The sequence below is a fragment of the Amia ocellicauda genome, chromosome 4 (assembly GCF_036373705.1).
Source record: "Amia ocellicauda isolate fAmiCal2 chromosome 4, fAmiCal2.hap1, whole genome shotgun sequence".
Classification (NCBI taxonomy): domain Eukaryota; kingdom Metazoa; phylum Chordata; class Actinopteri; order Amiiformes; family Amiidae; genus Amia; species Amia ocellicauda.
Window position 1 is genome coordinate 43,062,897 of NC_089853.1, and position 22,270 is coordinate 43,085,166.

General features: G+C 39.4%; 1 protein-coding gene across 4 annotated transcripts; it reads right to left on the bottom strand.

Moving 5' to 3' along the window:
* Positions 1 to 21,638, bottom strand: LOC136748542 (uridine-cytidine kinase-like 1). 4 transcript variants are annotated; one of them, XM_066702391.1, is made up of 15 exons: positions 21,553 to 21,638; positions 14,771 to 14,964; positions 14,156 to 14,262; positions 12,751 to 12,921; positions 12,101 to 12,172; positions 11,309 to 11,498; positions 10,766 to 10,827; positions 7,192 to 7,211; positions 5,605 to 5,703; positions 4,823 to 4,916; positions 4,432 to 4,494; positions 4,100 to 4,222; positions 3,810 to 3,917; positions 3,543 to 3,699; positions 1 to 2,245 (listed from the first exon to the last, which is right to left on the bottom strand). In XM_066702391.1, the coding sequence occupies exons 1-15, from the start codon at positions 21,624 to 21,626 to the stop codon at positions 2,166 to 2,168; spliced, it is 1,614 nt and encodes a 537-aa protein (XP_066558488.1). In that variant the 5' UTR covers positions 21,627 to 21,638; the 3' UTR covers positions 1 to 2,165. The 4 variants fall into 4 exon arrangements, with proteins under 4 accessions (XP_066558488.1, XP_066558489.1, XP_066558490.1 ...); XM_066702392.1 differs by lacking the exon at positions 7,192 to 7,211 and adding an exon at positions 8,360 to 8,376; XM_066702393.1 differs by lacking the exon at positions 21,553 to 21,638 and adding an exon at positions 19,021 to 19,438.
* Positions 21,639 to 22,270: the final 632 nt, after the last annotated feature.

Here is a 22,270-nt window from a genome sequence, read left to right on the forward strand (position 1 = left end):
CAAAGGCAAATTGATTTAATAGCCAGTGCCACTGCAGCTGAAACAGAAGCTGAAACCCATACAATGGTTTTAGTTTTGTTCCTCTCTGACCATTCATTTATCTCTGGGTTTGCAGCGTTCCATTATCTTAAACTGAAACAGGCTTTGAACAATGAAATTAATACATTTTAAAAACAAGAAAGCATCAGATAACACAATATAATAAATATTAAACAGATTTTTAGTTTTCTTTTGAAATCAAGGAAACAAAACAATGCTAGACCCTAACATGCACAACTTCCACAACTATGAACCTCCTATTACCCAAAGCATTGGCTGCCTTTCTTATGTTAGGTTAGGTTCAACACAAGAAAGCAATGCAAACAATTTATTTTGAACACCACAGCACAATGTTTTCTTTTTATATTGTATGAACGCTGTGCTACTAAACAGCATCCACATAACGGAGATACAAATTAGACATCATTATGTATGTTTTTTCAATAATTGCAATACTTCCAAGCATCTGATGAGGTTAATATGCTTAAAAAGAAACAATACAAATCGACAATACATCAAAAGATATACACAAACTGGGCTGCTGAAGAGGTTGAAAGGAGTGTTTTGTTGCAGCCACATCTATATCGCACAGTACAGCACGTTGAACAGCGTACAATTTTCCAGCGTATGTTAAAATTTCCACAGACAGACCATATATGGTAATAAAATGTATATACAAAAACTGTTAGACCAAGGTATGGATACATCGAGTTCAATTACCAAAGCGCACTTGTATTGTTACATGTATCAAATCCAACTAACATCTGTCCAAATACTTTAAAATTAATTAAAATCGCACAAAAAGACAAAGCAATGGTTTTCAAAAATGATTATGTAAAATGTGAAAAATGAAAAAATAACCTTCAATGAGTATCTGTATTTTATATTTTAGACATTAATACTGCTCTTTCCATCAGCTACACTTTGATCGATGGCAATGTCTTGGGAATACATTTACAAAATGTACAAAAATGTGTGTTTTGAAAATTGCAACAAACCAATATACAGTATACGATGCATCAAGTAGTTTTGAACACAGAGGTAGCACACTATGACAGTGTCAAATAAATATAAAAAACACCAAGACAAACTATATACTTTAAATAACGGGATCTGGTGCAGGTAATGTCGAGATTGCAGTAAATAAAAACGTCCCTTTATGTCCATGGCATTTCGTACGATATTATTTAAAAGAAATCACATCGTGCAGAGATATAGGAAAATCACACACGTTCACAGCCTCTCATACAGTAAAGCTGTTTGAATACGGATGTTGCGATTGCAATGGAAAAATCTAATGGAAAGCTCTAAATAGCAATTCGGTGCAGATGTGTATTTTTATTTCTCTGCAAAAACTATCTCCTATGGCTAGTGATCTCTGCAGCTTTTGCAAGATAGTGGTTTGGTCAGTCATGCTTTAGCCAAAGCGGGAAGAGAAGAGTTAAATTGCTACACCCACACACATTTCCGACGCAGTGGTCCTTGCAACACTTCATTGTAAGAGTGACAAAAAAACAAAACAAAAAAAAAGACACACCTGAAGTTTGCATTACATTAGATGCATTTCTCTTCTACAGAACAATATATCTATCATCTGTCTCTTTACAACGGGCCTTCAAGGGAAGTTTCTGGGCAATGGGTTGCATACAAACTGTTATCATGAAGTAGCAGTAGATGAAAAGTAGATAAAACTCCAAGATCAACTGACTAAACCACATAAGTCTGCAGAGTTACTTTTGTACTTTGTCCCCGTTTAGAAAGTTGTAATCATGATCTCCAGCAAAAAACAAATTAAAAAAAACCCGGAAAAGTCATCATTTTTAAAAATATATAGCCTTCATTTAAAATTATTTTTACTCTTGAACGTTTTGATCATAACAGTGGATCCTTTCTAAACCCTAGATAAAATAGAAAAATCTGTTAAATATACATATTTATATTTTTTCCCATTCCCATATTTACAAAGTACTGTGTGGATTATAAAAACAAAAAAAACACAAAACATGTCCGAGTCCTTTGACTTCTGAGCGACGCCCTGGTCCCCATGTTGCTGTTGTCCCAGCGTGAGCGGACTGTGTAGCTGCCTGTGTCTGTGAACGGCCACAGTGTGAAGCGAGAGTCTGTCCTCAGCAGCTTGGCTCATCCAGATCGTCGTCGCTCCAGTCCGGGGGGGCGTCGGTGCCAAAATAACGATCTCCAAAGTTACCTAAACAAGAGGCACAGTATGGTGGGCTTTAGTGTAGTGTGGCATTGCAGCTGCCCTTTGGCCCTGCAGGACCAGGAGGGAACTTCACTGTTAGAATATCCTCCCGTAACTCTAAAAACTCATGCATTTAGCTGGGGTCGCCTCGCTGAATTCAGTTAATAACACAATGTAGATGTGTGTTATTATGAAGTAGCAGACATTTTCTGCCACTAATTAACAGTAGATCAAATCCAAGATCAGTGAACTAAACCACATACATCTTCATTTTCCAACACGTTGAATATATTGCGCTTTATTAAAGAGAAATTACACATTTCTAAAGTATTTCCAAAACAAAATACGTGTCACAATTATTGGCACCCTTGTTGTCTGTACTTTGCAAGGATAACTGCACTGAGCAATTTTCTATGTATTGCTATGAAATTGGAGAACACACTGGAAGGGATCTTAGACCGTTCCTCCACACAGAATCTGTGCAGATATGCTCCGCTCTGTGCTTATGGACGGCCCCCTTCAATTCAAACTACTGGTTTTCAATGTGACTGAAGTCTGAAAACAATGGCCATTGACAAATGTTGATTTTGTGGTCAATTAACCGTGTACTTGTGGATTGTGATGTGTGCTTAGTGTCACTGCCTTGCTGGAAGTTTCAGGCTCCTGGCAGAGGCAACCAGGTTTTGGCTAAATGTCCTGGTACTTGGTAGAGGTTATGATGCAGTTGATCGTAACAAGGGCCCAGGGGTTCGGAGGGGGGGCCAGGGGAGGCCAGTGCCCCCGTGACAGCAAGCTTGGTCCCCTCTGTGGCCCCCCTATCTAGCACTGCGAACAAAACACCATCAGCACCACCCCCGCTAGCATCGCTGACAAAACACCCCCCTACTCCAGCACCGTGGAGAAACTGATGGCCCCCCAAGCTGAAATGGTCTAGAACCACCACTGCAAGTGCCCCAGGACCAGCGGAAACAAACAGACCCATTACATCAAAGATCAAAGATTTATGAAGGTCAACAACAATCTGTCTCTTCTTGTGCGAGTTCATTGCCTTTCCCCGTGGAGATGGATGACAGATGGATTGCACATGAGTGTAATCGCATTTTAACAGCCCAGTGAAACAGGAAGCCATGGAAGGCCACAACATGAGATGTACTTCAAAATCTAGAATGTTGATGTAGATTTAATTGTGTTTGATTTTACTTATAAGAATATTCAGGGCTGCCAATAATTTTGACACCAGGCTTTGAAAATAATAATAAAATAATAATGGGACTGCTGTCTCTCCAGGCTCCTCCATGCTTACCTATCCCTGGGATGATGTGGAAGAGGTCGTTGACCTTCTTGTCGACGGCGGTGGTGATGATCTTGACCTGGGGGAAGGCGTAAGCGACGGAGTGCACCCCCATCTCAGCCATCAGCAGCGACACCAGGAAGATCTTTTCCTCTTGGACATCGTGGTCCTGCACACACAACACAACAGCATGGGGAATGGTGGCACAGCAAACCTTTCACTCCGGCCATTTGGAAACACAGTGAACAGATGCTTTTGACCCTGGGTGTCATGACCTACCAGCAAGACTCTCACTGCCATCATGGCCGCGGCGCCCGTGGACACTGTGCAGTCCATCAGGATCACATGGTCCTCACCGATGTCCTTGGGCAGTCTCAGGTAGTGCAGCTGAGGAAGGAGACAGCTTTAGTAAGGTGCAATGCTGGAAAAACAACAACCCTTCAATCAATCAAATTATATAAGACAATCCTGTTATTCAAATCTACTCATGCACATATATACATTATTTTCTTTTCAAACGCTATACATATTGCATTTTTTTCAGTTTTAGTTTTTCATGAGAAGGCCACCTCTGGTTCTCCGGTGTCCTGGTTGGTCTGGATGAGGATCTTGCCGATCCGGACGTCTTTGCACACGGCCCTGAGCGCCGGCTCCATGGTCTCTCCGGCACGCAGGATGGACACGCCTGTGATCTTGAACAAACATCCCACACTGTCAGCCACAGGAGAACTACTGAACACAAGAAGCTACTCTACTTTTCACAGAGAATTACAAAGCTATGGAGGAAAGGTGGTCATTTAATCTGGTGGTCAGGTCTGGAACTATCAGGGGTTCTATTTCAGAAGTGACATTTAAAAATAAACAACTACACAAATAAAACAATAATAATCCCAGTCCTCACCCTTTTCCCATGGAAGGTTCTGCCCTCATAGTCCTGGTCTTGGGGGGTCTGCACTGTGAAGGTCTGTACAGGACAGTTCAAAGAATAAACACACACATTTAAGCAAGGATTAAAACTAATTATTCAAACCAACATTACCCCCCCAATGAACACTTTACCACATTGCAGTTTATTACATATCATTTTAATGTATTTATCTGTTAATTATTTTGAATTTGTGGTTTCTGTTGGAATTCATATGTCAGAAATATACATTTGCCCTTGAGCTGCTTGGGAGTGCAGGAGTCAAAGGCAGTAATTTAGTGTTCTGTGCCTTTTAATGGTCACACTGTAAAATCTCTACTCTAACCCTTGCAAGAGGTGGGCTTTCAACATAGTGAGTATCACACACCTGAAAAGGCAGAAAGGACAGAGCATGCTCAATCAGCAGTCTCATCAGCCTCTTGGAGTAGAAAATGAACTCATCGCGGCTCGTTTCTTTATTTCTGAGCGCAAAGGAAAGAAACTGGCAGTTACTAAAGAGAACACTGACGCTGTGGTCAAAATAGATGGCATTTACCAGTTCCTTTTTACCCCACCGAAATAATGATCCGTATTCTTTTAAAAAGGAAAGAGTACAATTTCACAAGTTCTTGTGGTGAATATTTTTTAAGGCTGTGACCAGTAGCACAGGCAATAGTAAACATTAACATGTCAGACAGGAACAATAAATCACACGTAGAAAAATACAAAAGCCAACAGAAATAGGATTTTGTTTAATTATGTCCTCCTACACCTTAATGCAATGATCAGCTTTGATAAGAGTGTCAGAAAAATAAATGCATACATACATATGTATATGGAAATAAACCATGTGACCAATCTTAAAGAAACATGTGTGTATATATATATATATATATATATATATATATATATATATATATATATACACAAACACACACACACACATCTGTGAGTGTGTATCTATTGATTTTCTCAATAGAATATCAAAAGTCAAATGAAGAGCACATAAACATGACCAAAGTGTAAACATGGTGTAAAGTAGTATAATGTACTTGTGATTTGTTTTTGTGAGCTCGTAACTGTGACACAGTGGTTGTGAATGGCCTGCTCAGAGCAGGGTGTTGGCGGAGGCGCCGGCTGGGGGCGGAGAGGCGGCCGTGGGGCTCTGACCTGATGATCGTGTGCATGCCCTTGACCTGCGGGCTGCTCTCCAGGACGCTGAGGGTCTCTGGCAGGGGCTGGGACTGGTGGGCCGAGGCCAGGGCCGCCCTGTAACAACAACAACAGCACAAACATGCCTCAGTCATGCCATGCTGTGCTTTTGAACATAACGCAACTTAAACTCAAAAGTAAAAATAAATCATTATAATTTTAGATTCTAAAGACGAGACAGAGTGAATACTGCAAGATTATTTTTAAAAACATCTGTGCACAGTGCAGCAGTTTTTTTTTTCTTTCTTTATATTGGTTTATTTTTTATATATAGTGCAAAAACTCAAGCGCTATTTTCCGTTTGTGAGTGAACAAACAGCCCCGACAAACGAACAAGCGAAAGTTAGTGTGAGCAGTGCAGAGACAGATTAAGAAGAAATTACATGCATTTAGTTTGTTTCATACAAAGCTGAAACCAACTAAATTGAAAACAATATATATAATAGTCCAAAGTGGGATTATAGATTAACTCTTAAAATTGAAAATTACAATAAAATCAGTTCACTGGGGATGAATTTAGGTCAGAACATAGAAAACTACTGCTTTATCACAGTGTTGGCACAGATCTTATCACACAAAAATAGTCCAAGACACAATTAAGCAGAAATTGTATAGGCCAAGTGTATTTCCCACGGTTTAATTATAAAACTAAAACTAAAATCTTAGTGAGCTCGGCTAACCTAAATGTTTTAATAGTATTATTTGTCATGCAAGGCGTAAACAAACAAACTATTTAAAAATAGCCAAGGTACTAAATAATAAAAAAAATGCAGAAGTTATTTCTTGGCATTGAATAAAAAAAAAAAAAAAAATGTTGTTTATTTGGAAATATCCCTTTATTATTAATACACAAAAATAGTTCACCTAAAAAATGTCATACTCCCAGATGTAGAAGTATTTTGTACAAAAATGAGCATTTGCAACAAAAGTAATACAAATAATTGAGAACTAAAATGCTCAAAACTAGACGTATCCTTTAATTCAACCAGAGTAGTTGAAAGATTGACACACAAATATAGATCGTGATAAAAAAATATAACCCCATTACAAATTGCTCTGGCTTCTTTCAACACAAAATAAATATGCCATGAAAGGACTGGCCAGACAGTACCTGGAATGTCTCACTGCTAAGGATGACAGATAAATCGATCATTTCCACAATCCATAATCCCACTATGTGACAATTCAAAGCAGGTGTGCGTGACTCTGATCTTTCCAACTCTTAGTGTGGCCTTGTTCTTTCCACCAAACGAATAAAGCATTCAGATGCCCAGTACTTATTAATCGTCTGTTTGGATAATTCAAATGTTTCCACTGAGAAGAACTGCGTCATCATTTCCACTGTAATTAGACTGTCGGCCTTGCATCGCAGCAGACAGTTGTGTGTGCTCGAGTCGGTTAATGTCTCAACGTAGCAGAAACCATGCAGTGAAGGATGAGGATTCGAGCGGCCCGAGCTGGAATGATCTGCAGTAAACCACACTCTCAAAACACAGGAGGGAAATCTCTACGACACAAAAATAAAAAAGTGCAAATTCTCCTCACAGATCCCAGCGCAGTTTCCTCTGTGGAGAAGGGAGTTTTTATTCAGAGGAGAGGATGGAGGGAAACGCATGACAACCACAAGAAAAGAAAAACAAACACAAAAACAAAAGAAAAACAGAAAAAACAAAAACACGTAACATCAAATGTATGAGAATTAAAGTTACCACATTATCAAAGCGGGTGACAGCTCTCACACCGAGCAATCTTGACAGAACATCTTTAATAGAAATAGAACACGGTCATTTTGTTCCAGACGCTTTAATATTAAAGTTAAAATCAATAATATTTAAAACATCATTCGTGTTCTCTTATAGAATAATTCACACTCGGTTTACACATTACAAACAAACAAAGTCCATTTTAAACCCGAGTTGTTTGCATAGTTGTTCCTTTCAAGAAGGCTCTGTGTATTCGAGTTGTCACTCACTGTAAATGTAATGCTGAGCTGAAGCTTTAGGCCTCAATACTTCCTGTGTCTAAAGTAAGTGGGTTTCCTTTCTGAACACAATTGTGGCCAACTGGCTAATGGAAAATTGAACTTAGCCCCCGTCTAGCTGACAGATTGGAAACTTTACAGCGAGCTAGAAGCAAGGTTCAGCCTTTTCAATAGTAAAGAGGACCAAGTGCTTGCAAAACAACACAAGGTAATATTTTTTAGACACAGAAAGCTAGAGGATAGAAGAGAGAGTCTTATTTTTCTTACAGCTGATTGGAGAAGGCACATTTTGTCACACAACCTCCTGCACTCTGTTTTTAGTTTTGGTAAATGCTCATGGCTTTCTGGAGAAAGGTACATTCATCTAATCCGTTTAATTTAGAAATGCCACTGCCCTGTCACAGCGATTACAGGTTCAGTTTTTCTTAATTTGGAAGCCATTACAACTCGGTGATAATCATGGTATTCGGTATCTGGTTCATGTAAAACTCTGTACAAGAATGTATTAACTTTGTTGTATTTTTTCTTCAGGTTTTTGTCTCTATACGGAAGCTCTAAAATGCACTTTCTGAGACCCTGAGGTAAAATCAAGTGTTATTCATGTTGAATCGTCAGACATTCGAGTCTTTGAGAAACGGTTGTGTAACTCGAGTGCAGCAGTTTGTTCGGACGGAAACAGTGCCTTGGCCTTGCAGCGAGAAACAAAAAATGTACAACCGTGTCTTACTCTACCTGACACTGAGCTCGCGCTGCGCAGGTTACAGTGAGAACGCAGTCCATGAAATGCAATGCCAATATCACAAGCACAAAGGAGAAAAAAATAGAAAATGAACATTCATTTCCTATTTATTAGCAGTGACAAACAACGCAATTAATAATTAGTTCACTTTGTGCTTTGCTAAGTGCCAACATTATCTAAATAAAACCAACAGGGAGAGTATTCAGGATTTAATAACCCATTCATTACATCAAGTTAATTATGCAATTATATATTCAGCATTTTCTAAATATAGATACCTTCTGTATTAATTTATTACAGTTGTAGTTTTTAGTTTTTTTGATGTGCAAATATTCATGCTTTTGTTTGTAACTTGAACAGTATCCACAGATGGAATGTTTCCAGATCAATTATTCATGGTTCATTCGGAAAATTCAACAGAGAGATACTGTTGTTGTTGTTTCTCATATTTCTCATTTGGATTATATTATTTTTGGATTTACTGGCTGATTGACTGACTATTAAATATTTAACGTTTGTTTGTTTACTTACTTACAAAGAACGGTTGCAAAGCTGAAACGTATGAACTTGTACAGAAACAATGTATACTGTTAAATAAACAACAGACTGGACAGTTGAAAGGGAATGTGGTTACTGAATATTTATCCTCCGTATGTACTAATGTTATTATTAGTATTATTTCTTAGCAGACTCCCTTATCCAGGGTGACTTGCAACAGTTACAATAAATAATTATTTTTACATAAATTATTCGTTTATACAGCTGAGGTTTCACTGGAGCAGTCTAGGTAAAGAATCTTGCTCAAGGGTACAACAGTTGTTTCCCTCTGCATCAGAGTCCAGGGCCCTACCCACTGCTGCCTAAGATATAAAAGTATAAAGCACAAAACCAAACAAAACTAAAAAAAAAAACTGAAAAAGTGTAATAAAATCTTACACTAGATGGTGCCAAATATGTCCAGAAAATAGGGATTTCATAATGTTGACACAGCAAATGTTTCCTCGATCTAGACCAGGGGGGGGAAAAAGCTTTCCAAAGACCATTTCAGGGGAAAGAATGAGCATTTATTTTGTTATTTTCTCAATAAAATATATATATTTTTTTTATTTTCACTAATAAGCTAAAATAAGATAATATGAATTTAGAACTGTAAACACAAATTTGAATCACATTCAATTGGTTTTCATCAAGTCGCTGTTTACCTATTTTTCTCATTGTCCCCCAAAAGGCCCATAATCTAGTTTTTTGTGAGAATGTGACACAAGGCCACAGTGATGGCTACTCGGTGGGCAGGATTGACACTAGATCAGTACTTGGACCTCCCTGGTTAACAATCAACAAGGTGTTAAATATTACATTTCTGAAAAAACATTTAACACACTTGCGCTTGCACACTCACTACAAAAACATACAATCTGATAATCCCAAGACCCGACATGAGTGGAGAAGTACTATGCCATTACATTATTATTGATTATTATTATCATAATAAAAATATGATTGTATTAAATGTTTAAACAAAAAGATACTTAACATTAATATTTCTGAGACCCTGTCAGGTAAAATCCCTTTAGTCATTTTAAGAAACAGGTAACGGTACAGTACAATTACAATTCTGATCTAGAATTAAAGCAATAAACGAGATCAATGCTTTCTTTAAAAATATAAATTGCATTTTATTAGACAAATATCACAGTGTGAAATTAAGGGATTTATTAGCTTCACACCAACGAACCAATAGAGAGGGACTCTCCTTCTTTGCAAACCACGATCAATATGCAAGAGTTCCCTAAATTACAGCTCCACTTTTCTAGTTAGCACTTGGTTAAAAATGCAAACAAACAAGTTTGTAAGACAAAAAAGAAGATGCCCCTTCATAATTCCCAACATGCAAAAACAGAATAAATGTTTAAATTAAATATAACTGAAGGTGACAGGAAGTACATTTATACATATACGTGATGTAGATAAGAAGAAATGTCACGTGGGAAATTTAGAAGTTGCTGTGTGCTTCTAAATATTCCTATAAAATGAAATGATTCTGAAGGTCACTAATATCAAGTTTCGCCTCTTTAAGATTCGTGATTTTATTTTACAGAAAACCACCAGAGAACAAGGCCACACTTCTACTGTAGTGTAGCCAAACACAAAATATTGTATTTCTCCAGATCTATTCAACTCTGCAACGAATCATGTGGAAAATCAAACTGTGGTTTGTGAAATGTACAAAAACGTACATCTTCAGTGACCTGTTACTGTGACATAGCCGCGTACAGGACAGTTTGTAGGATGTTGGCCAATGGAGGCATTTTAAGTGACTTTGCAAATTAATAGAGAGTGACAGGACCTGCACTGTATTTCCTACCACCTTTATTGGGCGGACAAGAAGACACACTTACCTCCTCAAGCTGACTGTGCACGTGCTGAACTATGAGATCAATAGCAACCATATTCCCTCCACCTGGAAGTTAAAACAGTTCTATAATATTCTTCATTCAGAAAAGCATGATATTGGCATACCTCCCGTCCCCTCCATGATCTAAGCATGTCATTTAGCTTGTTAATAGCACTCTACTATCCTTCAGAGCTGATTTATGAATGGTATTTGTGTTTGGTTTACACTGGAGATCATGCTAAAATATGACATTAATTAGTATAAAAATAAGCCATTTGCTTATATTCAGAGGTAGCATAAATTCCTCACAAATATATTCTATACAATGTGTCCTGTCCAAGCCCTTTCCATATTGCATTGCAACAACTGCGAATGCTGGATTTCTTTTCAATATTAAAAGCAGGTAACAGTTAAAAAGTAATTTGCTTGTGTGTGTGTGTGTGTGTGTGTGTGTGTGTGTGTTTGTGTGTGAAATGGACTGCTTTGGTGACCTACAAAACATAAAAGACCACAAAATAATACAACTGCAGTGCAAGTTGGCTTGTACCTCTGGGCACAACGATGTCAGCCAGACGCATGGTGGGTTCAATGTACTGTTCAAAGGCAGGCTTCACAAACTTGTTGTACTGTTTGATGACACCCTCGATGTCCCGCCCACGCTCGGTGATGTCTCTGCGTAGGCGACGCACCAGCCGGATATCAGAGTCTGTATCAACGAAGATCTTCATGTCTAAGAGCTGAAACAAACAGAAAAATACTGTAAAGCTTCGAACTGCCAATTGATACTTCACATCCGCTGCATAGCGTGATGGAAAAAACATGGTAGCGATGCATTAAAAAAAAAAAAAAAAAAAAAAAAAAAAAAAAAAATCCTTTCCTCTTACTTAATTTGATCACATAGATAGACATAGTCACCAGATAAAATCACATACCGTAGAACGTCAATTAACATCAAGATAACTGCAAGAAGCCCCGGCGTCAATTGAAGACCAGCGATTGTATTAAACATCCATCAATAAAAAGACATCGTGGACTCATGCAGGGTAACAAGAGCCTGGAAACATTGCTTCATTGTAGAAGTAAGCTACTGGGGCAGGCTTTTATTATTTTTATTTTTTATAATAATTTGCTTTCCAAAGATGTAAACAAATCACATTCAATGTATGGTGAACTATACACTGGATTCAGAAAAGGTATGCCTGAGAAGGTCTAGTCAAGCAGCTTTTTATAAAAAAAAGTATAAAACCAGTGTAAACAGGTCAAATTATCAAAACATTTATTAAGTGTTTCAAAATTATTCTTTTCCCCATATTTCTAGAGCACAGTAATGAATCCTTACCTTTAACAGTTCCTTATCAGCAAAAGACATGATACCTTCGAAAATGATAACACTGGCTCCATACACAGTTTTCTAGATCAACAAGACAGACGAACATTATAAACATCTCGGGGACACACATCTGTCGACAAAAAGGTGAATCGGCGGGTATTAATGCAGAATGGACGGGCAGATCAGGTTTTATTATGCAGGGCATTATATTTTCACTCGATCTTCTCATACAAACACAATCAGTTTTAATTTTTTCAGGGTTATGTAACAAGATGATTTAGATAAGTGTCCAAACATGGGGTTTCACAATATGTCATTTACTTCTAATACCAACATGGATTATATGAACAATATTCACCCGAGCAATCTCCCAATGTGACAGTATGCAACGCTTCTGTTACTCAAATGTAATTAATCTGGGCCCATAGTTTTGAATATGTGGGTTTTATCTACCTCTTATTTTGTTCTTGCTCTTTTATGTTTCACACAAAAGAGAAAGCTATAGATCTAGTGACTTTCAGCTGTTGTTAGTCCAGAGACTGAATACACCATTAAACAAAAAGGGAAAGTTACCAGACTCTCCAAACAATATTCTTTGTTTTTCATTTTTTGTGCTGCAGGTTGCAAATTTTGAGTAGGGTTCCTCTTCCTGGTCTTACCCATTCCTTCTGTCGGCCGTGTGTGGTGAAGTCATACACAGGGATCTTCACACTTTTGCCCTGTTTCAGCTTGCGCAGCGTGTGGACCAGGAGTGTAAAATCAAAGGCGTCCGGGTGGTCAAAATTGTAGTCGTTACTAGCGGCCAACTCCTCCTCTTCATGAGACAGCACCTGAGGAGAGCGAGCCCGTGGCCCATGTTAGCGTTACGTTAGTCAGACACCTCTTTGACTTTCTCAACACAAGCCTTCTGTGAGATGCCTTACTGGTTTAACATGTTGAGATCTTGATTTTATTCATTGAGATAAAGGATAACAACTGCAATCGGGAGCAAACAAATAATGATTCGTTCCACGCGAGGCTGGTCTACATTTTCTGTAGCTTCACAGCACGAATGCATTTATACATGCACCTGCCTCTTTCAAAACACCAGTGAAATCGATGTTATCATCATCAGTGCAGTAACCACAGCAATGCAGCAGATGGGGCCACAGAGATTCTGGCTAATAAGATTCGAACTGAGGGAAATATCAAAAGGAGAACGCTGCTGGGGACCAATATAATTTTCAGGATTTATCCACACAGGAGGCTGGTTTGTGACTTCATGGCACAGGATTACAGATGCTCATTTTTCTGTGCTGCAGGAGAGATCTGTAACCCTGTTGCAACAAAAGCGTTTAGTGGATATTTATAGCAGCTTCTACAAAGCATTAACCCTGCTCTAAATTAGGCCTCGTGGAGCTGTTGTCAATTTTTTAGAGAGCCTTAATGCTCTTGCTTACAACGTATTACATAAACGCCCATATGGCCTGAGATCTGATCCCACTTGGATATGAGCGAATGCCTAATCCACACGGCCAGGATGAGTGACAAACCTGCTGTGCTAAAAGACTGGTGCCATATTGCAGGTCATTTGAATGCTCTACCAAGTCAAGGGTAGTGACATCACCACAACAGACTCACGTACACAATGACACACCTGGTAACACAATTACCTGCTATTCCATTAACTCGTTCTGTCAATGGGAAGGCTTTACATCAATATCATCAATTACTAACAAAGATAAGAGATTAAGGGACTTTTTGTTTTGTTTTGTTTAAAGCTTTGCATTTACTAAAAGCGGGAAGAATATAAAAATGTTGTTTCCTGCTGCCAATAATAAAGGACCAAGGCCCAAAATGGACAAGTTTCGCATTTTCAATACAAGTATTGACAAGTACTGCATTTCAGGAATTCTCTGGTTCCCCTTAGGAAAAAGCAATTGCAATCATAGGGACGGAGGATCCTGTTTGATTGTAAAAATAAACAAGTTTAAATGGGCAATTGTGTTCCAATACTGTGGGTAATGACAACAGAATGGCTTAATATAACACTGATCTTAAAAACCCCCACGATTCCACCGGCACCTTGTAAAATGAATCCATTGAAAGCAGCACCACCCAGGGCACATCTAGGGCTTCGATTATCTTCCTGGCCACAGTAGTTTTCCCAGAGGCACTGCCACCACAAAGTCCTGTGGAAATTCAGGGACACCATGAACAACACACTTCCAAGCAAAACAAAAGATGATGTGCAACAATACCTGGGAGAAGAAATAGACCATGATAATCTATTCCCAAAACACAGCCAATGCCTATTCCACAACCTCAATTCACCCAGGATAAATCAAACTATGATATGGTTTTAAGCGCATGTAAAAGAGTCATTTTAAATGGAGTGTAAAGAAAATACAGATCTGAATCGTGAGACACCACTGTGTCAATGTGTGATTGCTTAATTATTTTGTTTCATTTAAATTTTACAAGAGCAAGGTGGAGTCAAAAATATGAATTATTATTATTTTTTATTTTATTTCTTGGCAGACTTATTCTTAGAGCAAGTGCTTCCCCATGGAGCAATACAGTTACAGTTATAGTTATAGTCAGACTGTAAAAATGACTGCTCCTCTACCAGAGTGAAGCCATTCTGACCGAGGAGGAAGTCATAACTAAAGTGCCTGTCGAGAGGATTTCCTTGCTTACCAATAACAAAAGCTTCCTTTGACTGTGTACCATGTTCGTTATACCAAGGCGGTCGCCCTGCGGTGTAAATCGTCCTCTTGCTGGTTCGGAGCAGAGGCGGTTCGGATTTGCACTGGCTCGTCGTCCTCTTCCGCGGAGAAAGAGTGATGTTCACAGGAGGGAGCAGTCTGTCTAGCGAGTCTTCACTGCCCCCACTGAAACCAAGCACAGAACATTCAGGGCAAGATCAGTCACATGTCCGTCAGCAGCTGATATCAAAGCTAATGGAAGAGTTGCATATTTCTGTCTAGAGCTCCCACGTTGTTGTCATTATCAAAATTAGTCAATTATGTCATTCAATCTCCCTAAGAGTTGTCAATCAAATTATAAGGGAGATTCCAACAGTTGCCTGACAGTAACGAGTGGCTCATTTTGCCAAGTGCTCACGTTAGAAAATGTAGTTCAGCAAAACAAGGGCTTGTCTCTGGGCTCTCATTCCCTGGGTGTCGTTGGGCAGCGCACAATTAAAAAATAACTACTGGGTTTGGGTGGGTTCAAAGTTGGCCAGGATCTCCTGCCTGGCAACAGTGACCCGTGTGGTCTGCAAGGCGCCCGTGTGCCCTTCAGTGTGATCAGTGGGAGGAGCTCCACCAGTCCCCTCGGTGCCTCAGTACTGCCAACACCGGTCTCAGAAGACAACTGTACACCGTCTCCATCACGACTGTGCTGCTGCGAGTATTGGGTTAGCTAGACTAGTTGATCAATTGTTATTGATTTATTTCGCAATTGAGGAGTTTGAAAATAATTGGTAGTTTTCACTTTGATTATCAGGCTTTGTTAAATACGATGCATCTCCATTGTCAAGTAAATCACAGCCACATCTTCAGTGACATAAAGCTCTTTATTTATTACTGGTAAGTAGATTAAAATCTGGGTCATTTCTATTCCAGACACCTTTTAAAGCCTTACATATTCCTACTTTACAGCTATGACACAGTGTCCTCTCTACTGTCCTGAAGGAGAAATGAGAAGCCAAACACTGACACTTTCCACAATGGAAGATTCAGATTGATTAATGGCTGTTTAGGAAAGTGGGTATTTAAAAATCAAAGCGTCAAAGTGGTTAAGATCCAATTTAATGATTCGGGCAATTTACAACTGAGGACTGCTTATGCTTATAATGTACTGTACAAGATATAGTGCCTTGCAAATGTATTCAGACCCTCCCACAGCTTTCACATTTTGCTTTAAAGCTTGCAGTCATGACAGCTTGAAATAAAAATGTATGTTATATAAACAACCTGCTCACGCATGAAAAAAATAAGTAAATAGAAATAATGAAAAAGCCATGATTGCATAAGTATTCAAAATACAAACACCCGTCTCAGTGAGGTTCCTTGGTCAGGTAGTGAATTTCAAACAAAGACCAAGGAGCATGAAGTTCAAACATGAAGACTAAGGAGCTTTCAAAGCAAGTCAAGAATAAAGTCTTTGAAATGCAAAACAAAAAATATCAAAGTCTCTGAATATCCATGTGAGCACAGTGTACTCAATGTGCATAGTATCACCCAGACACTGTCTAGATCAGGTCGTCCCTCCAAACTGAGCAGCCGACCGAGGAGGACACTGGCGAGGGATGTCACTGTGAGGCCAACGAAAGCTTTGTAAGAGCTACAGAGTTCAGTGGATGAGATGGGAGAATGTGCTTCAGTCAATAATACCCATAACAATTCACAAAACTAGACTGTATGTGAGGGTGGCATCTAAAAGCCTGCATGGAGTTTGCAACAAAGCACCTGAGTCTGAGTCATCCTGCAAAAATGACGAGACTAAACTGGAAAATGTTGGTCTAAAGGCCAAGCATTACGCTACTTTACCCAACACAGCTCATCTCCCAGTCAGCACCATCCCTACAGTCATGTCTGGTGGTGGCAGCATCATGCTATATGGATGCTTCACTTCAGCAGGAAATGGAAAGATTGGTTAGGACTGAAGGAAAAATGGGTGGAGCAAAGTACAGGAAAATACAATAGGAAAACCTGTTAATCTGCTAAATTCTGCGGTTAACATTCAGCGGGACAATGATGGAAAGCTACACTGGAGCGGCAAAAAAATAAGAAAGTGAATGTCCTTGAGTGGCCCAGTAAAGCCCTGACTTGATTCCTATGGAGAATCTGTGGATAAAACTTGAAAATTGCTGTCCTTCAGCGATCCCCAAGCAACGTGAGAGAGCTGGAGCAAATCTGCCAAAAAGATCTGGCAGAAATTGCACCAAACCAGTGTGCCAAGCTGGTAGAAACCTTTCCCAAAAAGACTTGCAGCTGTAATTTCTGACTAAGGTACTTTCACCACATAATGAGCTGATGGGTCAGAATATTTATGCAATCAACTCTCTGTAGTTTTTGCTGACATGCACTGTAACATTTCACCCTTAAAAGATTTCAGTTTGAGCATTCAAATTTTGAAAAATGTAATACATAATTTTGTAATTTCACAAGATGGAACACCATAGGAAGGGTCTGAATAATTTTGCAAGGCACTGTATACTATACAACAAATAAAAAGTCCATTATGATAATATGAAGCCTTGAGCATATTAAATTGTGTCTATTATCTGGCTTGGGATACTGTGAAGAGACCAACAGAACGATACCTGGAAAATTATTTTGGGACTTGCTATTTCTTCCTTGTCATGCCTTAGAGTACATACTTAGTCTACTGCTGCATAGTTATTAAGCACCACACTATGTTTAATAGAAATAATCTTTGAATCTACTAATGTATTATCATTCTTACAAAATTACATGTCATTATAAAGTGTTACTAAACCAGGTCAAGCTGTTTCCATGGAATTGATGTCTACTCAAAACAAAGAGCAAAGAATGGACCCAAAAGTATTCAAAGCAGCTTAGCCTATGCGTGCTTGTTTCTGTGCAGTATAGTTAAAACAAGCTTTACAATGGAAATTTCATTTGCCCAGAGCAAGAGTCATACTCATGCATGAAAAATATTAGGCTTGGCAACTCAAACAAATGTTGTCAGGAACTTGAGTCATAAGTTCAAAACAAAATAAGAGATTTGACTTTTTCATACAAATCAATTATTCATCACAGCCAAGCTTGGGCTCTAGTTTAGCCATTTACAAAGTTAAAGTATAAAAGAGAACGTAAAGAGTTTTTCTTTCAAACTCATGGTTATGAAAAACAGATCAATAACAGAAAAAAAGACTTAAGCCTCTTATTAAGTCTGCATTAAGATTAGACTTGGCGTAGTGTTACCCATTTTAACAATTATATTGCTACGGACACCCTTATCAAACTAATTTATACAGCTAGTCCAGGGAACAAGCTGTCCATTGATAATCAGCAAACTATAAAGACACAAGACAGCAAGTTCTTCTTTCTAGATTTCATTTCTGATGTTTATTTTGCATAACATCTCAAGCTGTTTGTCTATTGTATGGCATGCAGAATATGCATAAACACTTAGGAATTCAAACCGGTTCCCATCGAAGATTGTTATAGTCCATCTATACTGTGAAAAGTTATGCTGAAATGTGCCGTTTGTATTTAAGCAGATGAACACATACATATGTGCTGCCATGCCTCTGCTCTCACCCCCATTGCTAGTTAATTTGTTTATTACTTTCCTTCCCCTGCATATACCGGTAGAGTATTGTTTTGCTTATTCTTATATTTGTTTTGTAAAATGTTTAAGTATCTAAAATCAAAGCAAGTAAGAAAAATGTCTACAGCTCTTTCTCCTGCCATCTTAACCAGATATAGTTTATAACTTTACATTGCAGTGGTAGAGCAGACAAATGAAAAAAGCTAAAGCTTTCAGGTTATTATTATTATGTTATCATTAACATTTCTTATTCGAAACAGCATAATACCTGATAATACATAATACTCCGTTATTTAAGTCTGAGTTGCATTGGCAGAAATATAACTTTAAATTCCATGCAATTTTTATTCCCTTGATGTGCTATGAGGTTATTAATCTGGAAACTAGGGTGCATATATAAATATATTACAGAGTACTTCAGGGTGCATCAGGGTAAACTTTAAAGTCTTCAAAACAAACGGTACATTCCCTCTCTCACTGTTAGCTCCCAGTGCTGTTTTGCTGACCTTCTACTCTGGAAATCAAGGTTGCTTCCACAAAAACATAAAACCAACTGTCAAAATAAGGAAGTCAACAGACCAATTCGACACAGTAAGCAAACATGAAACAAAGGAAATATATCAATACAAAAAAAAGATGCTTACCTGCCACTGGACCTGAGAGCCCAACAACCAGATATCCTAGCACCAGAGTACGCAGGCAGAGCCATGTTTATCACAGCAGACGGATTTATTATCCTTGATTCAGCAAAGAGCACAGCACTTTAATTCAGTGCTTTATAGGCAGTGGAACGGTCATACAATAAGAGTGTGCTGGCACTCTGTATGGGTTGAGTTTCTCTGTCCTGTGGCAGGGCAGTGGTGTGGGATAATGGGGAAACCGAAACTACACTTCTAACATGGGTTTTGCTTTCTCTTTTCTTCAATTACTACGGCAGGGCTGGCTAAGAACATTAGAAATGAAACTGCAATGGCTTTTCGATCTCAACACTGCCAACAAACATAAGAGGATAACTTATCCTGCAGATTATGTTCGTTACATGTTATTAATAGAAGCAGGTTCATAAGAGACCTCCTCCACTCACACACTCACCAGCCACCCCCCCACTCCCTGTTTTGGAGCAGCCCAGTCATCTGTCTCTGACATTTAGTGTCACAACGGTCCATCGGAGGGAAAGGGGAACTGAGCGAGGGCTCCAGCTAGAACTGTTCTCACAAGGGCTGGAATTTGTGCTTTCTTTCGCTGCTCTTCTCACAAACGGATGGGTGGAAGAAAACAAAGCAAGAGACAAAAGCAAAACAGAGGACAGCCAGTTTCTTATTCCCCGGGGAGGACTTTGTACGTGCTGCGTTGTGCAAGGTTGTCAAGGGAAGACGAGCACAATCGACTGCCTCTACAGTTCAGAGCGTGGCTCTACTTCAATCTCGGAGATGTGCATAAACAAAGCGCTGAAACTCAACACCTCCCCAGCTGAGCTGCACTCTCTCCCCAAGGCTGCGCTGCAGTCGCCGCCGCGTCCTACTGCCTTGTCAACTTCCCATTTCCCAGTCCTTGCCAAAGACTCTCATTATCGAAGGATGCCTTGTGGTCTGAACAGAGGGTTAACAGCTATGCCAAGTTTTTTGCCCACCGGCAATTGTTTTTTGCCACAAAACAAGCAGAGACCTGCAGTGCCTGGTTTTGCATCACCTTCTGAATGAACGCACCCAAAGCTATACAAATAAGGGCGGGGAAGTGGCTTTGGCAGTGCAAATTATGTTTAGAAACAACATTTTCTTGTGGTTAGACCTCTTAACAATGCAGCCTCCCCAAAAAATACAAGAACGCAGGCTTCCACTGAGTATGTTTACAGAGGGAATTCAGCCACTTTCAATATATAAAACCTCAGTCAGTCACTTACTTTTACATCTGTATCCCATCTTAACTTGGTATTGTAACCAAGACATTATCAGCCAAGGCATCTGCACAAATCCACCCCTAATTGACTTAACGTTCAACTGTGTCCAAGTAAATGTACAGACTTTCATTTGTATCCAAGTGCATCAGAGAGCCAAAAGCTTGAAACAACCAGAACAAAACCCTATGACTTGGTTTAAAGCCTCTTCTACTGAAAAAAATATTTAGTCTATTTTTACTTGCATTTGTTTTGCATGCTACTGAATATTGTACAAAAAACAAACAAACTTCCACAGGAGCTGTAATGATTCTCGTTTGCACACGGCCACCTGGTAGACATACACCTGTTACTAGGGATATATTTGTCATACACTAAGCCTTGAAGTATGCAGATAGTAGTTCGGTTCTCCCTCTTGTGGCAGATATGGAAATGCAAAATGCACCTGCTCTAATTGCCTGCGGTTACTGTTTATACCAAGGCGTTGTCCTGTCATGTTCACCAACTTTGCATAAAACAGTGAGCAACACTGTCAGATCTGCAGTGCAGGCTGTTGATTTTAATGTACTTCTAATTGGCATGCATCAAAACCTGATTAGAATTATATAACAATACAAATGTACGAGTCTGTGTTGGTGTTGTTGTTGTTGTTGTTGTATACAGCGGCAGGGTATTACTACAGTTCGTTTCTGTATCTAATACTGTGTGACCAGCATGACGTAAACATGCGCATTTCGGAGGTTTAGTTTAGCACATGGCCTGGGCGAGGTCAATGACACTCCCATTATAAGAACGCAACAATGACACAATGGTGACGTCATTCCTAAAACCAGACCAGCACGTCGTACTTCGGGGACACTCGTGTCCGAAGGGTCATACTGAAGATACGGGGTTTAATAGTCCAATGTAAAAGGTGGCTGCACTATGTAATTGATTTTATTGGAATGAATTGGCGCGTAAGCCAGAGATCTTGCTCGAAAGCACATTTCACTGAATCACTTCCTGTGTGCGAGAGCGACATGCTTGTATACCACTCACTCACTCACTCACTCACTCAATCTGTATTTTGTATTGCGCCCTTCGCAGGGTAGCCAGACACAGACAACGAAAATAATAAATACACTGTAAACAATGAAATACATACAATAAAACAGTCAATGTGCTTGCTGTAACCCTGATGACTCAATCAATTCAAACGGGCGCTTGGTCAGATTTAGCAGCCAAGGAGACTGGTGTGTTTAGTTCGTGTTAATACATGAATCATAAAACACGTTTCCTTTACCTGTCAGACCGGGAGGAGGCTTTCTCCATGCGTTGCATCGCCGGCCCCCCTGCCTCTCGACACACGGCGGACATTGCTGCGCTTCTTCTGACAGTCAGCTGCGACGGAGCTCCCCGAGGGGCTTGCTGGGAAATGTAGTTCCGTACCCGCAAGCGTGCGTGGCTGCGGGTGTGCAGACGACAGCGCCGGACTACATCTCCCAGGGCTCCCCCAGGCCTGCTATTCAGCTTACGCTTGGACTGTGCATAGTTCATATAAGGGTAGATTTAAATTAAGAGACAACCCACTTATTCTATTCTTTCTGTTTTTTCCTTCAAGAGAGGAACAAATGTACCCAGGACCACAGAGGACTGGCATATGAGCATGCTTCTAAAGCAGTCAACTCTGAAAAGGCAGAGCTAGTTATGCAACTTTTATTTAGCATTTGAGCTTGATTTCAGCTGTTGCTGTGACATGCACTTCTATTTAAGGGAACTGATTAAGTCGCGCAATTTGCTTTGTCAAGCATTAGATCTAGGCTCGGATTGAAAAGGAGAAAGATTTAAATGTCATTTATTTAAAGGCAGAGAGTTTCAAATCATTTATCTTTTGTGAGAGACATGAATTAGTGTCCCCATAATGAGCGCAAACAATAGCTGCTAGCATTATATTTTGGTTGCTGGACACTCAACCCTTAATAGCTCAGGCAGAGTTTGGGGTCAAGCAGTGTTCAGTGTTC